Source organism: Gobio gobio (genome assembly GCF_949357685.1).
Source record: "Gobio gobio genome assembly, chromosome: 22".
Classification (NCBI taxonomy): Eukaryota; Metazoa; Chordata; class Actinopteri; order Cypriniformes; family Gobionidae; genus Gobio; species Gobio gobio.
Window position 1 is genome coordinate 4,778,827 of NC_137118.1, and position 26,318 is coordinate 4,805,144.

At 38.7% G+C, this 26,318-nt stretch overlaps 1 protein-coding gene across 3 annotated transcripts in view; it reads left to right on the top strand.

The window, feature by feature from the left end:
• The window catches only part of pknox2 (pbx/knotted 1 homeobox 2), a 123,744-nt gene that overhangs the window by 79,971 nt on the left and 17,455 nt on the right, over positions 1 to 26,318 (top strand). For all 3 annotated transcript variants that reach the window (XR_013815588.1, XM_079804833.1, XM_079804834.1), the window contains exon 4: positions 5,403 to 5,539. Coding sequence is in view for 2 of the 3 variants with exons in the window: in XM_079804833.1 (XP_079660959.1) it covers positions 5,403 to 5,539 (137 nt within the window). In the remaining variant the exon portion in view is untranslated. The remainder of the gene's footprint in view (positions 1 to 5,402; positions 5,540 to 26,318) is intronic.

The window sequence follows — 26,318 nt, forward strand, 5'->3', positions numbered from 1 at the left end:
CGCAATAAATCAGAAACACACACATGGGTTTGTTGATGGACACACACTTGTTAATGCTGATGGTGAGGAATTACAGCTGCAACATCTCATAATGAAGCTCAAGATGAGAAGCGTATGAGAAACTCCTGCTCGAGTCGTGCTTGTGATGGAGGTTGGGGTTGAATAACTAGTTCTTCAATGTTTCATCATCGGACTCGCGCTCGGATTGATGTGGTCAAATCGACGTCATTGTTACTGTCTTTACAGTGTGTGTGCAATCGCTGAGCTTTAGGAAGCCTCTGGAGCTGAAGTTCAGTTATGGTAATGAGCTGTACATGATAGACCAATCACAACAGACTGGGCCGTTTGGCCAATCAGAGCAGAGTAGCTCACGGAAAGGAGGGATTTAGAGAGACTGATTCATCCGTGAGTCGTTTGAGAATCAGTGAACAATGTGGTGTTGTGCAATTTATATTATGAGAAAATGTAAGTGTTGTTTGACCTTTGATGCATGTAAACCTGTTGTAGGAGACGCCAAAACACAATTAGAAGCCTTTAAAATAGCATAATAGCGGCACTTTAAAACCACCAAAGCACATTAGCCTAACAAGACTGGGAGAGGATAAGACCAACAAATCAGATTGCTTGTTCTTTCAATTCTCAAATTGTGGACGTAGTCCTGTGCAACATTTAGCATGTCGAATCTTCACCATGCTTCTCCTGAGGTAATCAGAGGGACACAGAGCGGCATTTTTGTCCCAGAGTCCCCCTGTCCCTGTCCAGCTGCTTTATCCCTCCACCCTGAGGATTAGAGGCTGGGGGAAACAGAGCAGCGCTGGTGGAGACATGCAAATGAGAGCTAGTTAAGTGTGAAGAAGCTAATTTATTTCCTATTTGAGGCTGGGATTAAGACTTCCAGCTTCCTCCCTTAAACCATTTTTGTTCTAGGGAGGGGGCTTGCTTTCAAAGCTGCATCACAAAGGAGAAAAACAGGACAGGGAGAGATGGGAAAACGTAGACAACAAGAGAGTCGTACTCTCTCTCTCTCTCTCTCTCTCTCTCTCTCTCTCTCTCTCTCTCTCTCTCTCTCTCTCACTAATGCATCCTAAACAGGGTATTTGTGCATCCTGACTATGTTTCGAATGCGAGGGCAAGACCTCTGCCCACCTCGACTGCCAGAGTTTTATTTGATGACTAGGTGGAACATTTTCCTGCAGAAGGTGACCTATGTAAAATTTTAGGGGTCAAGTGCCTCAAATTAGATTCCAGATTTTAATGAGACCATATGCTGCAGTCGCTAGCATTCTTATATTGTCAAGATGGGCAAACGGAGAGACTGCAGACGCATTGGCAGTGCTTTTCTGAATATGTATGCTGAGATGATTTTTTTTTTGCCTCAAGTTTTTCTAGAACTTCATCTGGATGTGTGCCATTTTTCCAGTGCGGAAAAGATAACAAACCAGATTACTACACGCACATTTCCGCTCTTATATCTATAAAGCGCCGTAACCCATCAAAAAGCACGAAAGTGAAGCGTTAATAAACTAAATCTGATAAGACGACAGTGCTTGGCTGTGAGCCACCAATGACATGAGCAGGATGATGTTGAACAGCGTCTTTGGCTCATCGGCGTGGAGAGGTTAAGAGCAGAAGGGGTTGCATGCTTTTCAAATGCATGTTATTTAGCTTTATTATTGTATACATTTTGGTAACACTTTAGTATGGGGAACACATATTCACTTATTTACTGATTATTAATAGTTAGTAATGTAGTTTTTGTAGTGTTTAAATTTAGGTATTGGGTATGATTAAGGGATGTAGAATATGGCCATGGAGAATAAGGCATTAATATGTGCTTTATAAGTACTAATAAACAGCCAATATCCTAGTAATATGCTTTTGCCAATACTTGAGATATAAGACTTTTGCCTCAATAAACTCCTTATTTACTGCTTATTAATAGTTAGTAATGTAGTTTTAAGAGCGTTTAAATTTAGGTGTTGGGTATGATTAAGGAATGTAGAATATGGCCATGGAGAATAAGGCATTAATATGTGCTTTATAAGTACTAATAAACAGCAAATCATCATTGTAATCATTTACATGACATAGCAATCCTGCATAATCATGATTTTTTTTCTTACATGGAACACAAAAGATGAAATTGCTTTTGGTTGCCAAGCAATGTCATAGTTTACCACATTAAAATCAGTTGTAGTTGTAGTTGAACAATACATTTGGGCTCTATCATACACCCAGTGCAATGCAAAGTGTCAACCCGACGCAGTTTTAATTTTCTCGTCCAGCGCCACGTTTAAATAGCAAATGCACTCGCACCATCTGTTCACCTATGGGCGGCTTGTCTGAAAACCAGGTGTGTTCAGGCGCATTGTTGGAGTGTTACTATTTTGAGGAACTGAAAAACAACTGCGCCATTGACCAACAAAAACCTGCTCTAAAGTCAATAGCGCAGTATTTTTTGTGTTATTTAAAGGGTGTGTTAGTAATATAAGCCTATAGGCGGGTGCACAATGTGCATACACTCTGCTTATTACACAAACAGGGATGAGCAGCAGCACACACACATGCCGAATATTAATAATAAAAGGATTCCTCTCTAGAGAAGCGTTCAGTCTTTCCGCTCGCAAATTCCTCCATGTTAATAACGAATTATGGTGCAAGCACAACTGGCTTTTAAAGGGAATGGGAGATGAGACTCTGATTGGTTTATTGCACATTACGCCCAAAACACTCCCATGACTCATTAAGAGACCAGGTACAACCCTTTTGGATTATTGTGCGGGCGCGCAGACCATTTTTCCCATCGTTAAACTAGCAAAAGTGGATTGGAACACGCCCTAAGTGTACCTCCGCCATGCGCTCAGATCTTTAAAATTGGGCCCAATATGTTAGTTATATGTTAGTTTTACCGTTTTGTTTGGTACTGTTTTTAACTCTTTCCCCACCAGCATTTTTTTAAAAGTTGCCAGCCAATGATAATTTTCAAAAAAATGTCATGGCCCCCAGAATATTTTTTTCCATTAATATCTGAACATGCAGTATCAAAAGAAACAAACTGTTTTATTCTAACTTCATGCATTCTTTTTTTTTATCAACATTTGAATTTCGGTAAGTTTTATAAAAAAAGCAACATTTTGAGCAAAAAGCTAAGAAAAGAACTGGATCAGATTCAGAGAGATGATCAAAACACAGATGGAGTAGATGGAGTCCATCAACACCCCAAAAGCAGTCCTATAACTCTGGGTTGATATTTCACTCTGTAACCAGTGATGCCACTCTAATTTGACCACTTTTTCCAGTAACGAGTAATCTAACGCGTTACTATTTCCAAACCAGTAATCAGATTAAAGTAATTTATCCAAGTCCCTGTGAGTTACTTTTTTTGTCATTTTCCTTAGTAAAAATATATATTTTTGCTTTCTTGTTTAGTCTCAGCAGGGGTTTTCCTGCAAAGAGAATTACGAGGCGGCCGCCTCCGTCTTTCGACAAAATTCAAGACAGGCAGTCACTTGCTCAGATTAGGCATGTCGTGATAATTAAATAATCATCAGAAATATATATTGTCACATTATCCTTCAGCAATCATTATTAGAATATTATTATTTGCTAGTAGCCTACAAAGTCATCTAAAGCCATTCCATAGCTGAATGTCTTTCCTCCGCTGTAGCTGTCAATCATTCTCCGTTCAGCAAAACTGCGCGTCGCGTTCGGTTACAGTCAGCAGCTGCACGGTAAAGCTCACTCCATATGATATATTCCCGTTATAATACTTGATATGTTGATAAAATCATTTATCTTCCTGGAGTTTATCTAGCGGTTTCTGAAAGATGTTGTGCTCGCTACTCAGGTGACAACACAAGGACTATTAATTAGCATCACACGCACAATAACCAGAATTAAAAACTGTGAAGAAACAAATAATCAGTGAATGTTTGGACCGATATAGGCTACATAGTAGACTAGGATTTGTGGGCTCAACGCTCATCTTCTCTTTATGCCGTGAACTCTTCAATGTGCACTCGCGCTGCACTGCGCCCTCTGACTCCATGTTGCTTTAAGCGCATCATTCTGCACCCGGGATGCGCATAAGCGCTTTGTTGCCGCTCTGTTTTGAAGCGTTTCATATATTTTCATAGTTTTGTGCACTTAAAGATTATTAAAAAAATATATTGTTCTCACGGATCGATCATATATTTGTTGTCCCTTTACAGAGCTGCACATTACGTTTACAATAAAATATAAATCTTGTAATTTTATATTATTTGTGTAGGCCCATATCATTATTTACATTCATATATAAATTAAAAATGTTTTTCATAAATGTATTTAATAAGAACACAAAGTAATTTGTACCTTTTCATTAACATGTTTAGGGTTTTATGTTTAGTGTTTTATGTTTAGTGTTGGCAAAAACGGTTGTCATTTTTATGTTGAGGCTGCAGAGGTGTTGTTGGCAACTGATGAATGTAACTAATAAAGTAACTTGTAATCTAACTTAGTTACTTTTAAAATCAAGTAATCTGTAAAGTAACTTAGTTACTTTTAAAATCAAGTAATCTGTAAAGTAACTAAGTTACTTTTTCAAAGTAACTGTGGCAACACTGCCTGTAACATTAGGCCGTTTTGTTTTATATGCTGTTTATTGTTGATGGTCACATTATTTTACAAATGCATATGATTACATATGAGATCGCTTGTTTCGGCTTCTGTTTCGCATGTGTTTTGATCAGGAGATTCAGTACTCTTTCAGAAGATGTGTAATAGCGCCCCCTACCGTATAACAGTGAAAACACAGAAAGCTGGAAATGTCCGTCAATGGCGGGGAAAGAGTTAACTGTTGTGTAATGTACTTATTTTTTTGGTTTATGTCCATGTTCAAAAGAAAAAAAAGAAAATAATAATAATAAATGAATATGATGACGTACCTTTCATTTGTAAAATATTTGAATCACTGGATTATCCATGAATAAGTATTACTACATGGATGTTTAATATATACACCATTTTATGCTAGTAGATGCATTTTCAATCTCCTAAATGGACATAAAATGCTCCATAAAACACAAGTCACCTTTATTTATATAGCGCATTATACATTACAGATTGTTTCAAAGCAGCTTCGCAGTGATAACAGGAAAATAATGATGCCAACAATTAATTTCTGCTGTAGAGCAGCTTGTGTCATATCAGCTCAGTTTTGATTCAGTTCAGTGCAATAACTGTGTAAAGTTTATCAATTATTGTAATAATTGTAAATAATTTCAATTCAGTTGTAAGGAAGCTCTGCAGAAAACAATGATGATGTCAGTGTTTTCTGCAGAGGCGCATATGGACTTTCTGTGTGTACTATGGTCAGAATAATCTGCAGTTGTTCTGATTTTCTGTATTGTGTATTTTTTCAGATGACAGGCACTACGCAGCAAAACTCAAAGGCCCAGCATGTCCACCTCTCTGCAGCCTCAGCGGCAGGGGCCGCCCCGGTCAGCGTGACGCTCGACCCCCAAGCCCAGCTGGAGTCAGACAAACGGGCCGTTTACAGGTGAGTGTTATGCAACCGTGCAACTTCCTATTAAGGACTTCATTTATAAGTAAATCGAGATTTTTGCATTCTCTGAAGAAAATGTGCAGGAGTGCTTGCATGATGCAATGATGGGTGACATGATGCAATGATGCTTTGGATGGTTTCTAGGACATTGCTATGGGGTTTTCCTGGTGCAGTGTGGTTGCTTACTGGACAAGTATAAATAAATAAATGAATAAATATACATACACTACCATTAGAAAATTTAAGTTGCTACATTTTTTTAAAGGCAGATGCTATTTACACCACACTGTAAAAAAAAATCAGGTCTCCAATTGAAAATGTTCAAGTTACCGATCACATCTACATTTTTTAGTTGGTCAAAATGAATTTCTGTGAAATAAATTGCATCAATTCACAGAAATTCAATTTGGCCAACTGAAAAATTTAGATGTGATCGGTCACTTGAAAATGTTCAATTGGAGACCTGATTTTTTTTTACAGTGCATGTAAAAGTAGTCCTTTGCAATATGTGTAAATAGTAATGAAACGCTATTTATACTTTATTTTGGCAGATACATAATATTTGCACCTCAGTATTGTTGTACATTAACAGAATGCAACAATAACATAGAGTGTAAATGTATATATTTATTAAAATTATTAAATGGATGCCGCCTTAATGGGACAATAAAAGCCCTCCCTACACCAACCCCTAATCCTACACAATAAATACTTTTATTATTATTAAACATTTCATATTTCCACTTTTAGAACATTTGCTTAATTTTTATTGAAAGTAAATGCCTTTCCGATGTGATATGTGATGGGAAAAGGGAGAAGAGCAAGCTCAGCAAAAGGCGGATTCGAACCCGGGTCGATTGCGTCAAAACCAAGATCCTTAAGCCTTACGCTTTACTGAATACACCACTGAAGATGTTAGGTCACATGCGTCTTTTTTAATCTTGTGTAGCCCAACCAGGCATTGTTGGGTGGAGCTAGTGTAAACAGACACTCACGTTTTTGAAAGACGTTTCTTATGCTCACCAAGAATGGCTGTTTTTTATTTATTTTTTTTAAATACAGTAAACCAGTTATATTGTGAAATACTATTACAATTTTAAATAACTGTTTTCTATGTGAATATATTTAAAAATAGATTCAATATATATATAGGTATTAGTCAGTCCTATATTAACCGCTTCCAAATAGTCCAAAATGTGAGACTTCTCACGCAAATATGAGCACATTACCCCCGTCTTAAGGCCCATTTATACTTCTGCGTCGAGTGTACGCCGTAGTGTACGCCGTAGGCTACGCGCGTAGCCGACGCCGTCGTGAGCATTTATACTTCTGCGCTGTTGTCTGCGTCAATGTGCAATTCCACATGCAGACACTGGAAGGCAGTGTCCTCGGGGCGGGCATGTTGGTGTAATCAAGACATCAGCCGAAGAAGAAGCAGTTTGATGTGTAGAATCTGTACATTCATGTCGGAATATCAGCAGCAGTGAGATAGCGGCTTTTCTTGCAGCTTGAGTTGTTGTATCTAATACAAATTAAGCATCTCTAGTTGATTAGTAAAGTTAAATAAGGCGATCTGGCGCTAGAATGCATTTGTGAAACCATGCGGAGCTCGTGGCCGCTGTTTTCAGCAGCGGTGGCTCAGCAAGCGATTGTTGTTGCGGAGACTTCATTCACGAAATATACCCTAATGTGTCCCTGTTCTTGATATACAATTACTGATTAACATCTTTGGTTTTAATGAGAAAATAAATAAACTATATTCAGCGGATCTATGTATTTATTTACTACCATAAAGAATCGCTGGACTGCAAAATAGTGTGTTATAGCAGACGTAAGGAACTATCATCCAATTTCTGGACACACACACACACTCCTATCGCAGATTTTTTATTTATTTATTGACCTGAGGGAAGGGTTCTGGCAGACCAATCACAGCGCTTGCGGTCCGCGTAGAATTGACGCGTTGTTACATTTTTGGAGAGGTGCGCGTCAGGCTACGGCGTAGGGTACGCCGTACCCTCTGCGTGCACTCGACGCAGAAGTATAAATTGGCCTTTACTCTCTCTGCATTGGTTGCCGGTGTGCTTTAAAATAGAGTTTAAGATTTTACTTTTTTTTTTGGATTTGGTTTACATTATTTAAAACCTGACATTTTAACGTTTCTTTAGACATATGTCTCATGTTTGTGTGATAAATTTTCACTAAGCCCCATGTAATTTCCTGAAGAGAATCAGATTAGACATCATTTACAGAGAGGCTGCAGATTTTCTTTATTTTGCAAAAAACAGTTTGCTTTTATTGTGACTGTACACAAAAATATCTAGAAACAGATTATAATGATGTATAACACTTGCCTGAATGATAAAAAACGACAGTCTCTTTGGCACTGATAAGAAAAAAAAGCGAGTGGGTCGCGCCGGCGCGGCCGCCAACTCGAGGGGGTAAAGGTTTTAAATGGGCTGACACCTTCAAAACTTTCTGAGCTGGTGACTATTATCATATCTGCTAGATGTTTAAGGTCATCAAATCAAAAGCTACTGAAGGTTCCTAGATCGCGTTTAAAAAGAAAAGGAGACCAGGCTTTTGCCATAGTTGGCCCCAAACTGTGGAATAGCCCACCGCTATCTATTAGATTAATATCTACAGAATTCTTGTTTGAAGTTAAACTTAAAGTCAATATGAGCTTGTTGTATGTTAATGTGTCTTTGTATGTAATTTTATTGTCTTGACTGTTGTCTTCTTATATCGTTTTTATAACTTTTTTGTACAGCACAATTGTCAGCGACTGTTGTTTTATGGTGCTATATAAATAAATGAACTAAACAAAAAAAATTAATTTATGGCAAATCTGAATTTTCAACAGCCCACTCCGGTCTTCAGTGTCACATGATCCTTCAGAAATCATTCTGCTGATTTGGTTCTTATTATAAATATTTTTGTGGAAACCACACAAAACAAACACAATCATTCAAAACAAACAAATCACACTGACCCCAAACTCTTCAACGGTAGATTGTGTAGGCCTAATAGGTAACAAAGTGTGAGTGTTTTTGTGTTCCTTTATTGTTCCAGTGAATATTATGTAGGTACCTGTAGCCATTGTTCCATCAGATATAAATAATGTAGCTTTACAGTTGTTTGAAACCCTCATCACATATTGATCTAAATACAAGCATACAGACTAGACGCTTGATTTGGATAGCAACACGCCTGCATAAGTCATATTTTCCTTGTTTATTCATGCAGTAAATAATACATGGCACACTGACACTTTAAATACTTAAAGCCTCATTCCCAATCCTCCCCTTCCCGGTTGATTACGGCGCGGCTGTTTGCGAGCCGCATGCATATCGTAGCATCATCGGTTCCTGTCTGAAGGCGGCCGCGAGGGCTCGTTCGACCGGCTGCAGCGCTGGCTATGATTAGCGGTGTCTTGCGGCGGCGTGGCAGAGGCTCGTGGTTTGACGCTAACCCCTGAGGCAGGTCTGTGAAGGCCTGGGCTGGCCTGGGGCTCAGTCTCTCAGCTCCTCAGAGAGAGAAAACTGCCTTTGATGTGAGCAGCCAGCCGAAGGCGGCCTGCAGGCAGTGTGAAAAAAAAGCCTAGACTCAGCCTACATTCACACTACTCACACACACACACACACAGTATGAGCCTACTTCCCTATCGTTTCTAGTCACATATACTCAGCTTCTCACTCGCCGTATATATCTCACCACCTCCTTCTCTCTTTCATACACACAGATTTCTGGTTTCATCCTACATGACACATCTTAAGTGCTCTAAATATTCAAAGGCGCAACAGAGAGCCATCACTTATAACTTATTCTGATCCTCATCCGGCGCAATAAAAGCGCACAGGTGAAAGAGAATCAGACATCTCGTACTGTCAGGTGTCTAATGCAATTTATGTGAAAGTATCAAATGAGAAATGTAATGTATTTTAAATAATCGGGATATATTTAATTTAGATATTTCATTATACAGTAAAACCAAAATGTATTCAAACACCGTCAATATTTCTCACATTATCACAGTTTATTCACTGTAGCTTAGAAAATGGCAATAAAATAAACTGTGTCAGAACAAATTCATCTTGATAATGTCAGATAACTTTGATAGAAAGGGATGTAATGTATCACAATCAACCAATCAGCTGTTAGATTTAAGAACACAATTAGATAATATCAACCAATGATCAAGCAATGCTTCGTTTAGTTCAGTCTGTGGTGTCAAAGGTCACATTAGCAATTAAAGAAAAACACTTCAGCAGAACATGCTCAGGTCAAAGAGTCTGAATCATTTGGTCCCAAATTTTGATCCGTTTTACTGGTAGTCACTTTATGAAGAATATTTGGGTATAATATGTCAGAGTTTACTTTATTTTGCTCTCCTCACTTACAGAAATGAACGATGGTGTCCTCCACACACTAGTGAAAATTATATATGTTGTCTGAATCATTTTTGACTGTATCTCATTTGTAAGTCACTTTACATAAGTGTCTGCTAAACGAATACATATACATGTAAAAATATGCAATTATATGTATTGTAATTATTCATAATTACCCAGTCAATATTGACAACAATGTACATGTTGAATCACATGCGATACGGTGTATATGAAATTAATTTGTTTTAAAATAATACAAAAATTAAGGATGCAGTTAATTGATCTAATGTGACAGTAAAGATATTGTAACAAAATATATATTTTTCAAATAAATGTTGTTCTTTTGGATCGGTATTTATTCATCGAAGTATCCTGAAAAGGTGTACCACAGTTTTCACAAATTCAACATTTGTTAATAATAAGTAACCAAATCAGCACATTAGAGTGATTTCTGAAGGATCATGTGACACTGAAGACTGGAGTAATGATGCTGATGATCACATTTTAAAGTATATTCGAACAGAAAACAGTCATTTTAAATTGTCATAATATTTCACAATATTACTCTTTTATATGATATTTGATATTTATTAATTAGATGTATTTGACATGGAGATGACAATCACATCGGACGAACCATATGCATTTGCTTAAGTGTTTTAGCACACATGCCAATTTTCAACACCTGTCCATGGGAGGCTTTTTAGAGCTGCATTTTTGAGCATCAAACCCCTAACTTTGTTATGCAGAGTATAAAGCAACATGTATTCGCCTCCCAAACTATTATAGGATTTAACAGAGCAGAACAAAATCCGGAGCTGTTTGTTTATATCGTGTCCTCATGTATTGTTTTGATTCAATTTGGCAGGTTGGTGTTTATTTCTGCACCTTTCGTTTCTCTAATTGCCAGTATTGTGAGTTTGAGTTGTTGAGTCTATGCTCTGGCATTCGTTGCTTAATTATTAACAGTAGAATAAATGTGCGATACAGTAATTATCTTAACGAGTTACTGCACTCTCTTTTAAAGCATCCGAGACCTTCTCTTATTAGAAACGAGGCAGGGGGTCTCTTTCCTGTGGGGTACTTGCGACATATCCAAAATTAGGTCCAATAAAATTCAGGAGATGAAATTGTAATATGTATCCAAGGAAGTTCCTGAGGGTGTAAAATTCAGCAGCTCTCTTCCACAATGAAAAAAGTGAGATAGAAAGAAGTCAGAGAGAAGTCACAAAGAAACCCAGCAAATGTTTTTATTACCAAAAACTTAAATATAGTACATTTTATAGTATATATTTTATAAATATAAAACCCCTTTACGTACAAAAATCGTCGACCCCAGATTATTGTTGTTCAACATTCACTATCACACTCTTACTTGATCTGGACAAACTGAGTGTCATTCGAACAATTTAAGACTCCTGCGTAATTTATGTTAGGAGTGCAAAATAATCAATTTGTAATTTTTAATATTTTAAATAGAATAATTTAGTTAATTCATATTCCCTCACGTCTGCCTCGGTTTATTTGTATTCACATAGATGCACTAGACAGCGTCCATTAGGGCTCTTAGTCCAAAAATGCACATATTTGGAGAAATATTGATTTACTATCCCATGTTTGCAAAATATTTCATCATACAGAATACAATTTCTACACATTTCCCACTGAATTATGCGATCTGAAGAGCTGAAAGAGCGTTCAGAGAGTGTTCCTGATTTGCCTCAGTTATGACTCATCGAGCGCTTATTCGATCTGGAGCTGTCAATCATTCCTGACCATAATTCTGGATGACACTGTCCTGTACACTTCCTCGTTTCTTAGCTCCGTGAAAAACAAACCCAAAGAAACATTTCTACACGTGAAACAAGAAGCTAATACACACACGATTACAATAGTATATGGTGTGTGTGATTTGCGATTTGGGCTATTTTCATATCAATAATGCATGTTTGCATTATTAATGCTAAGCAGGTGTAGCGATTAGCTGCATATAAAAGGCTAACATAACATATTTCAATATCATATGAATAAAATCCACATTAGATCGCGATCGGAAGTTAATACAAACATTCGGTGGTGGTTTAAAGTGAGTTTTGAGTAAAAGTGTAATATTAATCTTAAATTGTGCTATGTAGCTTTGTGCTAATTGCAGCTCTAAAGGTCCTTTCATGCTGGACACGATTTTGACGCGCGAATAATTCGCGCAATGGTTTTATTTTTTGATCAGCTGTTTGTGTAATGAGTGCTTCCACACCAAACGCGAATGTGCTGCGGCAAAAAAACTAGTTTTTTTTTTGTTGGTTTCGATTTTTTTCGATGATTTTTTTTAACTCTCGCAGCGACAGAAAAGGCTTCAACCAATCACATTCAAGGAAACAAAGGTGACGAAGTGTCCAGTTGATGTCACTAGCCATTCAATTAACATTAACCTTTGCCAGGTATGGCATTTCTCATGAGATTACAGCTGTAGTTGTGTTCACAGCTGTACAGATGCAGCTGTGTTTGCCCACTGTAGGCTACAGACAACGATAATATAACCTTTTGAGTTAAAACTCGCTGATTTTTTTTCTAAACCTAATTGTGTCCGCGACTATGGAAAGTGAATGTGTTTCCGTCAGTTCGACTGTGGCACTTAAATGTTTACACTGTGACTCAGCTGGAAACAGCTGCTCCGGATCGATTGGCTCCTGAAGTGTGTGTGTGTCTCGTCAGATGCAGTGCTACTGTCTCTGGAGGAGCTCCTCAAATTATCCCACGGACATTTGAAAGCAAGTGCAGAACTGGCCATGATAAAGTTTTAGCTCCTGTACAAGATTATCATACTCCCCTTCAGACTGATGTGCTTTGATGTGCTTAAAGGGATAGTTCACCCAAAAATTAAAAATGCCTTGTTAGTGCCTGCACGGATCGGTCGAATGAGGAATCTACGTATATATTTCTATGATCCCGCAGGTATTTTGACCTTACTCGCAGGAAGTTATGGCGGTCTGGAGAGCTGATGACATTCGTCTGATAATAGGTGAAATAATAGCATAAATACTGTTGGGTTTCTCGCAGATCATTTCTTGTCTTAAGACATCAATGTGTCGCCACGAGCCGCAGGGTTTAATTTGAAGTTGTCTGTGCATGTTTTTTTTTACTCTAAAAGAATTATACCCCATTCACATGCATTATACGACTGACAGACGGCAACGTTTGGAGTTAAAAATCTTCATTTGTGTTCTACTGAAGAAACAAAGACACATACATCTTGGATGTCCCGGGGGTAAGCAGAAAAACATCACATTTTCGTTTTTGGGTGAACTATCCCTTTAAGACTGGGTGCACCCAAAACCATCTTTTCGGTCTTTTAAATAAAATTAAAAGCTTGTCTTCACTGGATGAGGAAGTGTCCGTGTTTTCTCCACAGACTGTAAAAAAATATGGACATAGTGTCCGTGATGTAAAGGGGGTACGTTGAAGCGTAAAGGGACGAGCTGGCCGTTGCCATCTTGGCAGCGCGTCATCACTCCCGGATAACAGAAAATGGGCAAAGAGACGGGACGTGGGCGGAGCTGAGGTGACGCAATGACTAACAGACAGAAGACAAACGGCTATCCACCTGTCACTCAAAATGGCCACGCCCTTAAATATGGGGAACTTTAAGGCTTTATATAATGTAAACGAATAAGTTATAAAAAAATTCACCCCCTCACTGTCGTCATGAAGGGCAAAATTAGCCGTATAGACCAAAACCACAATTTGTCCCAGACTGTAAACATGTGTTCTTCTGCTGTAAAGTTGGGTATTTTAACATGAGCTCAATGAGATTCTGCTCCTTCTGGAGTCTGTCTCTAGTGGCCAGTCGATGAACTGCGGTTTAAGTCACTTCCGTATTGGCTTCAAGAGAAACTGCGGGAGGTTGATGCTTGGTTTTCTCAGCTGTCGCCGCAAATGTTTTGGAGCTCTGAAACATCACAGATGTTGCAAATTCGTGTCGCAGCTGATGTGAATGGTTTTGACGCGAACTATTCGCACACGAAATATTCGCTTTTTCATTACGCGTCCAGTCTGAAAGGCCCTTAAGGCATCTGTTGCACAGGAGCTATTCTATTCCATAATCTAATTTGTTCAAATAATTCACATAAGGTCCCAATAATATACTTTGTTTGTTTTCTAGAAAGACTTCAGACAATAGGTGGATTAATGTATAGTGGGATGAAAGTGGTGTAGATGGGGAAGCCATAATGCCAGAATAAAGGCTAATAATGGCTGAGTACAAACAAAATAATAATGGTAAAAGAATAATGAATATTAGGTCTCATTGTGAAAGGTCCGTCGAGTGAGAACAATAGAAACGTGAATGGAGCAGTTCACCTCGCCAGACATTAGACAACACAAATCAGTGTTTACAGGGCAATGAAATATTGTATTAGCATCTTATCAGCCTTCTCTAAAAACTCACATGACATGGTCTTAGAAAATGCTTCATAAAATTAATAGTCTGACATCCTTAGATTTGAAATGAAGCATGACCACACTTTTGGCGTCAGCTTCTAAGTTTCAACAACACAGACACGTCATATTTTTATACATTTAAAAAATATATATTCTTGATAATGTTAACATTGTTTTTGTTTTTATGTTTGATCTCCATATTAATAACAGTCGGAGTAATTATGAGTCTTGAACTGTAAACTCTCAAGTGTTGACTTTCTAAATATATGGGGTTTTTTGTCTATTCAGAATTTTATTTTAATCATATTATTTAAAAAAAATGACTTTTTATGTCATTTATGCCCCACTTGCCAAAATGGGGGGTGTGGGGTAAGGGGTCAAATGTAATATATTCAATTTATTCATGTTTTGTATCCATTGTAATCCATATTTAATCCTTCAAAATTTCTTTAAAAACCTGTTTTTTGTGTGTATGCTGATGCTTCGCACCCCTCAGCCTCCATCTTTTGAAGTATTTATGTTTATGTATAGTGTTCAGACTCCCATCGGTGTGCTTATATTGGGGTATTGAAACATCTGAATGGGGTTTATGTGTTTCTTTCCCTTCTCGCCATGACTCAGATTGGCGGGTGCTGAGTGGATTTGCATTGATACTGGATTTCAGTCTTGTGGTGCACAGTCATGCTGTCTTCATTGAGCTCCAGTGGATCAGGGGTGTCATGGACTGACGGAAGAGAGAAAAATAGAGAGAGAAAGAGGGAGTAGAAAACAGAGAAGGAAAAGGAAATGAGAGAGTTTGTAGAACAGCTTAGAAAACCCAGCAGTAGCAGCAGCGCATATCAGTCCCAACAGGAGTGCTTTTAATTTGACAGCCAGAGAGGAAATGGTGAGCCAGTTCTCCCCAGCCGCTGTAATGCACCATAAATTCTGTTTACATTCGCTGTTGGGGAGCTCTCGCAGTCATTTGGTGCCCAACATCTTAACGACTCTCTCTCTCTTACTAATGGTGCTGCGATTTCTATACCATCCAGAGTAAGACATCTTATCCAAGCCATAGATTCATCCCGAGAGCGAGTCAGCGCTGATTGTGAGTGTCAGGCTAAAGGATGTATTTTTTAGATTGGTACTGGCAGATTATGGTAAATAGTACTCAAAGTATATCAAGAAATCTCTGAGGGCACATTTATATCCGAGTAAGATTTTGTTCCTCAATTTAAAGCCATAGACGTCGAGTTTTATTCCATTTCATCCTGTCTCCAGGGTGCACAGTGTTCTGAACTTCACAGACTGACTGTCTGAAGATTGAACGTGTGTGTTCGTGTTAGCAAGAGCTACTAAGTCTGCGAATGAATCTAATACTTGTTAGCGGTGCTTGCTAAGGCAATATTAGTTCTCAGGGTTAGAGGACTGCTCAAATATCTATATCTTTTGAATATTATTTCATAGAGACTTGGCAACCACCTAGAACACCGCATAGCAGTGGTTTAAATATCCAATCTGACCATAGCAGCTACATACGGTAGCAATACCCTAGCAACCACTCGTATCAACCTCTATAAACAGCTCAAAACACCCTAGCAACTACTGTATAGTACATCGCAACACCCTACAAAACTTCCAGGCTAGCCTAGCAATGCATACAGTAGCAGTGCCCTAGAAACCACGCAAAACACCTTAGCAACCACAAAAAAAATACATTGAACCTGTATAGCAACACCCTGGCAACCACATATCAGCGCCCTAGCAATCACATATCAACTCCCTAGCAATTACCCAGAAAACCATAGCAACAGACTACAAACCACCCTAATAGAGTAGCAACGCCCTGGCAACTACAAAGCAACACTTTACAAATCACCCAGACCATCCTAACAACCACATACAAAAGCAGTTCCATAGCAACCATTCAAAACACTCTAGCAACTATAGTACATTGCAACACCCTACAAAACTTTCAGGCTAGCCTTGCAATGCATACAGTAGCAGTGCCCTAGAAACCACGCAAAACACCTTAGCAACCACAAAAAAATACATTGAACCTGTATAGCAACACCCTGGCAACCACATATCAACGCCCTAGCAATCACATATCAACGCCCTAGCAATTACCCAGAACACCATAGCAACAGACTACAAACCACCCTAATAGAGTAGCAACGCCCTGGCAACTACAAAGCAACACTTTACAAATCACCCAGACCATCCTAACAACCACATACAATAGCAGTTCCCTAGCAACCATTCAAAACACTCTAGCAACTATTGTACATTGCCTACAAAACTTTCAGGCTAGCCTAGCAATGCATACAGTAGCAGAGCCTTAGAAACCCACAAAACGCAAAACATCCTAGCGACCCTAGGAACACCCTACAAATCACCCTGATTAACCATAGCAACACCCTAAAAACTACCCAGAACATCCTAGAAACTCCATAGGAACACCCTACATATCACCCTGACCAGCCATAGCAACACCCTAGAAACTACCCAGAACATCCTAGCAACTGTATAGCAAAACCCTACAAATCAACCTGACCAGCCATAGCAACTCTCTAAAAACCGATTTGAACACCTTAGCAATTACTGTATATCGCAGCATCCTAACAAACAAACTGTACAGCCTAGCAGCAGCTTTAGCATTGGTAAGCACTGCTCATGTATTCTTCATAGCATGTTTAAAACCTTTGATTGCTTTAATGTGACATCTCTGTATTTATTAACCTCTATATCCACACCTATGGTCCAATGAAAAGACCCGGCTGTGTATGACAACAGGCCACAGCTACCCTTTACCCTGCAGGTGAAAGAGAGAGAGGTGAAAACAGTGTTGAAAAAGAGCAGCGCCACTCATTGAAATGCAGCAGTAGGGGTCCCATATAAACCCTGATGGCGAGCGGTATGCTTGTGTGTGCGCGCCCCCCTATACAGGTTGAGCTCCAGACATGTAGCCTGGAGGAGGGAGTGTGTGTTCATGAGAACGTGTGTGTGTGTGTGTGAGGAGCGCTCTCAGCGTGGGGGCACCCCAGACTGGGTTTAATAAAGCCAGCAGCCACTGGCTTGCCCTGATTAGGATGGCAAACATACCGGGTGAGCGCACAGAGCGCACACCCCCATCTCCCCGGCAGCCCGTGGGTGGCCCACCAAAACAAATGCAGCTACAGCTAGTATGAAAATACGTCCAGCTTTAGTTTTTGGACTCTGAATTGCTTTGATGTGCTTTTTTAGTTTCTCAGAAAAGATTTATTTGCTTCTTATTTTTAATCTTCAAGGGCTTAAAGGCCCCCTGAAATAAAAAAAATTGAAGTTTTTTAGCTTTTAGTATAACTACACTCTAAAAAATGCTGGGTTAAAAACAACCCAAGTTGGGTTGAAAATGGACTAACCCAGCATTTGGGTTGTTTTAACCCAGTGAATGGGTCGTTTTAACCCAGCGGTTGGGTTAAATGTTTGCTTAAAACAACCCAATTGCTGGGTTAAAACAACCCAATTGCTGGGTTAGTCAATTTTCAACCCAACACTCTAAAAAATGCTGGGTTAAAAATAACCCAAGTTGGGTTGAAAATGGACTAACCCAGCAAATGGGTTGTTTTAACCCAGCATTTGGGTTGTTTTAACCCAGCGGTTGGGTTAAATGTTTGCCTAAAACAACCCAATCGCTGTGTTAAAACAACCCAATTGCTGGGTTAGTCCATTTTCAACCCTACTTGGGTTATTTTTAACCCAGCATTTTTTAGAGTGAACTTGGGTTGTTTTTAACCCAACATTTTTTAGAGTGTATGTTGGCCTTAAGGTTAGGAATCAGCTGGTGTGTTCCAAAACAATGACAAATTTCGCATTTAGGAGATATAAGCGTTCAAAACTTACAGTCTCTCACTTCCGTTAAAATGAATCACAGATTTTGATGACATCATCGTGGACTTCATCTTCTTATCACATCTTCTGTCCAATCAAGTGCTCTCTAGAATCTGAAGCCCCGCCCCCTACACTATGAATAGATGCTGAAGTGGCTGAAATCGGTCAGCTGTTCACACATTTACTATTTTCTACATGGTGAAAGGCACATAGCGCACTAAACATGCGATAGGAAACGATTCAGACAGTGTGAATATGCTTTCAGTTGAGGCGAATGAAGTCTGGTTTCACGTTCGTTTCATGCGCACACACATAGACACAGAGCCGTTGACTAGAGACACAAGAGCACAGATTGGATCATATGCGCGAGTCGGCGTAGACAACAAAACATATCGGACCCATTTAAATTCTGCACAGAACGCTGTATTTCAAAGCGATAGGGAGGAGATTATGATGATAAACGGTTCGAGATTAGGAGGAAACTCTAGGCTTTACCAAACAGAAAGGCTGTAGTCAAATTGTGATATCAACGAAACGCTATTGGCTGTTTCAAAAAAGGGGAGGGGCTGCAAACAGCTGGAGCCGTTTCAGGGGAAATTACGTCAACACATTGAAAAATGCTGCACGTTTCAAGGCACTTCAGTGGGCCTTTAACCTCTATACTAAAATATTGAGCTTGATATAAAAAAAACAGGTAGCCCAATTAGATTAAGCCTTAAGTATCTCATTAGCTGAGACGATGAAACCTATTCGTTGAATGGAAATAAAAATCCGACTTCATTCATCAGTTTATGGGGTCAGTTCCGCTGACTCTTATCTCAGTAAATAACACTTTTATGGGTTAATAGTTCCCCAGCTCCCTTGGTCCTGAGACCTCTGCACTGCAGATAACATCTCATTGTTTTGGCACATGACCAGCTCTAGGTGGCTCATGATGTTTGAGGAGGTACAGGCGCAGTGCTATATAAGATGACTGATTACCATTGTAATCCATCTGAAACCCTAATGCTCAAAATAATTAATTGGTTTGAGTAGAGCCAACTCAAATTAAAGAAATTTGTTTAATCAAATGAACTTTTATGAGTATTTAGAACTTTCTTTTCCTTTTAAGTTCACAAAACTGACACATTTTAAGTAATCTGAATTGCTTCACTGTTTTGAGTTTTATGACCTTAAAATTTAAACTTAAATTTAACTGAAACTGGGCTGGGATTTCTATTTCCCAGCATGCTTTGCTATGACACTCAAAAGGGAGGGTAAATAATAGTGTTATATAATGTGCATGATTAATGTTAAGTGTTCAATGTTTAAGTATGCTAATTTAGAAGAGTTTCTCTTACATAGGTTTTTTTTGTTGTTGTTGGGTTACCATCATGGTGACGGGGTTAGCATTAGCTTGGTTTGAGAACAGGTATATGTTAAATGTTTTATATTGCACTGTAAACCTGAATAAGTTGGCAAAACTTCAGTTGCCTCAATTTTTAAGTTGAGAAATTCAAAGTTTAAGTAAACAGAACTGGCAGATTTTTATTTTTGTACTTATACATTTTAATGGGGGGTGGGGGGCAAGGGTCTAATGCTATTTCATGCATTCTGACTTATTTACACTGTTAAAGAGTTGATTCTCATGCTTTGAGACAGCATATCTGTCTTTTATAAATCTAATAAAACGAAAGACTTTTTGAGATATGAAGGATGCAATAGGTACTTAAGATTAACATTAGATTAACTGAAACTGTGTTACACCCCCCCCCCCCTCCCTAACTTGAAATGTTTGAGTACACTAATTCATACATTTAACATTTACATTTTCTTGTAACCTCAATTTGAACATTTTTATTAGTATAAACTTAGCTATAACAAGCTAATTCAGAAAATGCTAACTTGTTAATTCGCATGAACCTTGTCACCATGATGGTAACTCTCCAAAAACCCAAATTAGCATAGCAAAATATTAATCACTTTTAAATCTCCCACTTAACGTGAATCTTGCCCAAAAAAACAAAAAAAAATTATATAACACTTAATTTTAGCATTTACTCTCCCTTTTCGAGTGCCATGGGCAAAGCATGCTGATAAATAAAAATCCCAGCCCAGCTTCAGTTAAACTTAAGTTTGTCTGAATCAAAATATATAATTTCATAAAACTGTGAAACAGTTCAGACAACTTAAAATATATCAGTTCTGTGAATTTGAAAGAAAAAAGAAAGTTCTAAATACTCATAAAAGTTAATTTGACTGAACTAATTTGTTTAATTAAAGTCTAATAAAGTTTGTCCTTAAACCAATGAATTATTTTGAGTGTTAGAGTTTACAGTGTGCCATTATCATTCAGCAATTGCTATGCTGATGCTATAAAAGCATTGTGTAACCATTTAGCAATGTAGCACTGATTTTATTCCACACAATTTAATAAAGTTTCCACTATAAAATATAAATAATAAAGTATGAATTAGCTTACTCAAATATTTCAAGTTAAGAGCAATTCAAATGTATGAGTACTAAATAAAAATCTGCATGTTCTGCTTACTTAAACTGAATTTCTTAACTGATTTCCTCACATTTTTTGAGTTTTACCAACTTATTTGGTCACACTTTAGATTAGGGTCAAATTCTCACTATTAACTAACTATTAACTACAACTTTTGCCTCAATAAACTCATAATTACTGCTTATTAACAGTTAGTAAGGTAGTTGTTGAGTTAAGGGATGTAGAATATGCCAATATCCTAGTAATATGCATGCTAATAAGCAAGCTAATAGTGAGAATTGGACCCTAAAGTAAAGTGTTACAGTTTATTTATGTGTTTTAAAGTGTGGAGTTTGTGTTACTAACTTCAGTTCAGTGAGTGAGATGTTAATACAGATTCCTCTTTGACAGATTCATCAACTCATTCAGTCAACTTTGGAGTTTGTGAGTCTTTTACTAATTAATTTCACTATTAGAACCTGCTCGTACGAAACATGTGTTTGTGAATTGAATTACACACGTTTATTTTTACGCTTAGCCATCAAAAGCTAAATATTCAAAAGAAAGATATAGATTATCTGATGACTGGTCTTGAATTCAGAGCGGCTAACATTTGCTTTTTCTTTTGATGTTTGTTTGTTTGTTTGTTTGTTTGTTTGTTTGTTTTCAAACCTTAAAGTGATAGTCCATCCAAAAATGAAAAATCTGTCATTATTTGCTCACCCTCCTGTCGTTCCAAACTCATTAGACTTTCTTTTTATCTGTAAAATAGACAATTTGGAGGAACACTTTCTGTTCTCATTGACTTGAACCAAAACGGTTTCCATTACAAGAACCTTCTCATAAGAATCGTTTGTTTGTGATTTGAATTACACCAGTACAATCGCTTGTATTTGTGCCTAGCCAGAAGAGCAAAGCATGCAAAAGAAAGACACGTCTTGATCTGATGAGCGAATTCAAAGAGGCTTTGGCTGCTTTATTTAATGGCATCAGTACACCGGTACTTTGCCCATCATAGAATATAAAAGTCCTTCTAATGGCCCCTCTGTTTCCAACTATATGAGCCTACACTTTTACGTTTGAAGCATTGCAGCCCGGACAGTCTTTCCCGCAAGAGTTGAGAGATGATAACTAAAGGTTAAAGACAAATAGCATTAAGTGTTTCATTTTAACCGGCACATTTTGAAAGATTAACCGATTAGCTCTGCACTTTGCGGCACACTGCCTCATCCAGACCGCATAGATGAAGAGATTTAAAAGTCTGGAGTTGCTCAGAGAGATCAGATTACATTTAAAAGTTTTTCTACCCTCATTTAGCCTTTGAAACAACCGAGGCAATTAGTTTAGAGAGTTACTGCTCTAAGTGTTCTGTCCATCTTTAGTAACAAAGATTTTACTGCGATTGGCATGTCGTCTGAGATAATGTTCTGAATAAGAACTGCTGCTTGTCCGTCATCGCATTTGTATTCAAGACTTGACTGAAGCTTCCAAAAAGCTCGCATAGTTTCTGCTGCAGATAAATGTTATGAATTGTAACCTCCTAATGAAGGTAATGCAGCCTTATTAGACTCACTCCAGGGAATGTGAGTGTTCAGATGAACCTGTACCTTGTGGCTTAACTTTCCAATTCGATTTTATGCTCTAATTTCTGGGTAGTTTGTTCCTCAGCCTACTTGCCAAATCCTCAGAGAGCTAAATTGATAGCATCCTTTTGGCTTTGGGCCTTTCGGGCTGTGTCCGGGTTATGATCCAGGCCTGCTAAGAGAGAGACGGAGAGAGATAACCCAGCCATGCCCTCCAGGATATACTGTGACTGGGGAGGGGAGACTGGCACGGCGGAGGGGAGCGGGACGAGCCCGGAGGGAGCGCAGATCGCCTCGCTGCTCAGCACTGCGAGTCTGTTTAGTATTCCTGTCACGTCAGCTGGAGGGAGCGGCATTAAATTGGGATCAGGCAGATTAGAGTCTAATATAGCCAGCTATTAAAGGCTGCAAATGAGAGTGGTGGGTTACAGCCGGAGCCTGGGCCCCTCACCCAGTCTCACAGCCTCTCTCAGTCTCTCAAACAGGCTTTGCAAGGGGAAAAGATGCATATACACACAGGAACACGCATAGGAAAGGAAAGGGTAAGATAGGATAGGATAGGTTAGGATAGATAGGATAGGATAGGATAGGATAGAAAAGGGTGGGATGGGATAGGAGAGGATAGGATACAAAAGGGTGGGATAGGATAGAATAGGACAGGACATGATAGGATAGGATAGGATAGGATAGGATAGAAAAGGATAGGATAGGATAGGATAGGATAGGATAGGATAGGATAGGATAGGATAGGATAGGATAGGATAGGATAGGATAGGATAGGATAGGATAGGATAGGATAGAAAAGGGTGGGGTGGGATAGGATAGGATAGGATAGGACAGGACAGGACAGGACAGGACAGGACAGGACATGATAGCATAGGATAGGATAGGACAGGATAGGATAGAAAAGGATAGGATAGGATAGGATAGAAAAGGGTGGGATAGGATAGGATAGAAAAGGGTGGGATAGGATAGGATAGGAAAAAAAGATAGGACAGGACAGGACAGGACAGGACATGATAGCATAGGATAGGATAGGATAGGATAGGATATGATAGGATAGAAAAGGATAGGATAGGATAGGATAGAAAAGGATAGGATAGGATAGGATAAAAAAGGGTGGGATAGGATCAGTGATGGGAATAACGGCGTTACAGATAAACGGCGTTACTAACGGAATTATTTTTTTCAGTAACGAGTAATCAAACGAATTACTGTTTCTCCCGTTACAACGCCGTTAGCGTTACTGAGGGAAAAAAATGTGGCGTTAGTCGTGTTACTATAATTGAGCTCACTGAAGCGCTTTTCATCCGAACAGGCTCTCTGTCAGTCGGACCTGCAACGTGTGTGTGTGTGTGTGTGTGCGCGCGCGCACCAGCCATGCGTGTTGGGGGTGGGTGCGGTGGTACACATAACTGATGATGATTGGTGGGTGGGAGACAAGGTTGAAGTTGATAGGTTGAGTTCACACCTATTTTTTTCACGGTCTATGGTTCACACACACACACACACACACACACACACACACACACACACACACACACACACACACACACACACACACACACACACACACACACACACACACACCTATGACGCACACGCATATGCACATTCAGCGATGGTCCAACGACTTCAAAGGTAGCTTTCGCAAACTGGAAGTATAAGCGCTACTTTTCCTTCGTTGAGGTGAAAGGTAAGAATATTTATGTAACATGCAACTTATGCCCAGGAAGAAAGAGTCTCTCCACGCCGGTGGCAAGTGATTCTGAAGCGCCTCACATCATCATATGCCACAAAATTAGTGGCTAAAAACCCAGGTGATAACGTGAGCTCCACTACCAAAGGAAAGTAGAGTACTGATAATATTTACACAATATTTACACTATAGGCCTACTGATAATATTTACAATTATCCATTGAATTTGATAGGTGTCTCTCACTTTGTCCCACAGCAACATTACAATAGTGTACATTAATGTACAATGTTTTATAATAATAATGTATTCTATTTAGTGTCTAATTCATTCATTTAACATATCTAATATTGGGGGCATCAAAGTTATTTGACATATTTGAACATTTGGGGGGGAAAAAAAGTAACGCAGTAATTACTTTCCCTGGTAATTAGTTACTTTTATAATGATGTAACTCAGTTACTAACTCAGTTACTATTTGTAAGAAGTAACTAGTAACTATAACTAATTACTTTTTTAAAGTAACGTGCCCAACACTGGATAGGATAGGATAGAAAAGGGTGGGATAGGATAGGATAGGAAAAAAGGATAGGATAGGACAGGATAGAAAAGGGTGGGATAGGATAGGATAGGAAAAAAGGATAGGATAGGACAGGACAGGACAGGACATGATAGCATAGGATAGAATAGGACAGGACATGATAGGATAGGATAGGATAGGATAGGATAGGATAGGATAGGACAGGATAGAAAAGGATAGGATAGGATAGGATAGGATAGGATAGGATAGGATAGGATAGGATAGGATAGGATAGGATAGGATAGGATAGGATAGGATAGGATAGGATAGGATAGGATAGGATAGGATAGAAAAGGATAGGATAGGATAGGATAGGATAGGATAGGATAGGATAGGATAGGATAGGATAGGATAGGATAGGATAGGATAGGATAGGATAGGACAGGATAGAAAAGGATAGGATAGGATAGGATAGGATAGGATAGGATAGGATAGGATAGGATAGGATAGGATAGGATAGGATAGGATAGGATAGGATAGGATAGGATAGGATAGAAAAGGATAGGATAGGATAGGATAGGATAGGATAGGATAGGATAGGATAGGATAGGATAGGATAGGATAGAAAAGGATAGGATAGGATAGGATAGGATAGGATAGGATAGGATAGGATAGAAAAGGATAGGATAGGATAGGATAGGATAGGATAGGATAGGATAGGATAGGATAGGATAGGATAGGATAGGATAGGACAGGATAGAAAAGGATAGGATAGGATAGGATAGGATAGGATAGGATAGGATAGGATAGGATAGGATAGGACAGGATAGAAAAGGATAGGATAGGATAGGATAGGATAGGATAGGATAGGATAGGATAGGATAGGATAGGATAGGATAGGACAGGATAGAAAAGGATAGGATAGGATAGGATAGGATAGGATAGGATAGGATAGGATAGGATAGGATAGGATAGGATAGGATAGGATAGAAAAGGGTGGGGTGGGATAGGATAGGATAGGATAGGATAGGATAGGATAGGATAGGATAGGATAGGATAGGAAATAAAAGGATAGGATAGGACAGGACATGATAGCATAGGATAGGATAGCATAGGATAGGATAGGATAGGACAAGATAGGATAGGATACACTCTAAAAAATGCTGGGTTAAATTAAATTTTTAACCCAACAGTTGGGTTTGTCCATATTTAACCCCAAAATTGGGTTAAAACAACCCAGCATTTTAGCAAAGGATAGCATTGGATAGGATAGGATAGGATAGGATAGGATAGAAAAGGATAGCATTGGATAGGATAGGATAGGATAGGATAGGATAGGATAGGATAGGATAGGATAGGATAGGATAGGATAGGATAGGATAGGATAGGATGGGATGGGATGGGATGGGATGGGATGGGATGGGATGGGATGGGATTAGGGTGACCACCTGTCCCGCTTTGCGTTGTACCGCACAGCATTTTCACCCCTTGTCCCGCATGTCGCATATTGAGAAAATGTCCCGCATTTTCACCAGTCTGTTGATTTTTAATGATCATATTGAGAAAACATGCATGCGTTCTATTGCCTTTTTAAGAAAGCATTTTATTTATTATTTTCGCGGCATCGTTTATATATATATATATATATATATGATTAACTAATTTAATGTTGTTTTATTTGTTTCATTATTCATTTAGTTGGATTTTAGTTGCACTTGGTCAGAACTGTTTCAAAAGTAATTATCTGCATGATGCCTGCTGCCTTTGGGCTCAGTGATGTTGAATTTATTATACAACAGTTTCAGGTTATGTTTTAGTGTTGG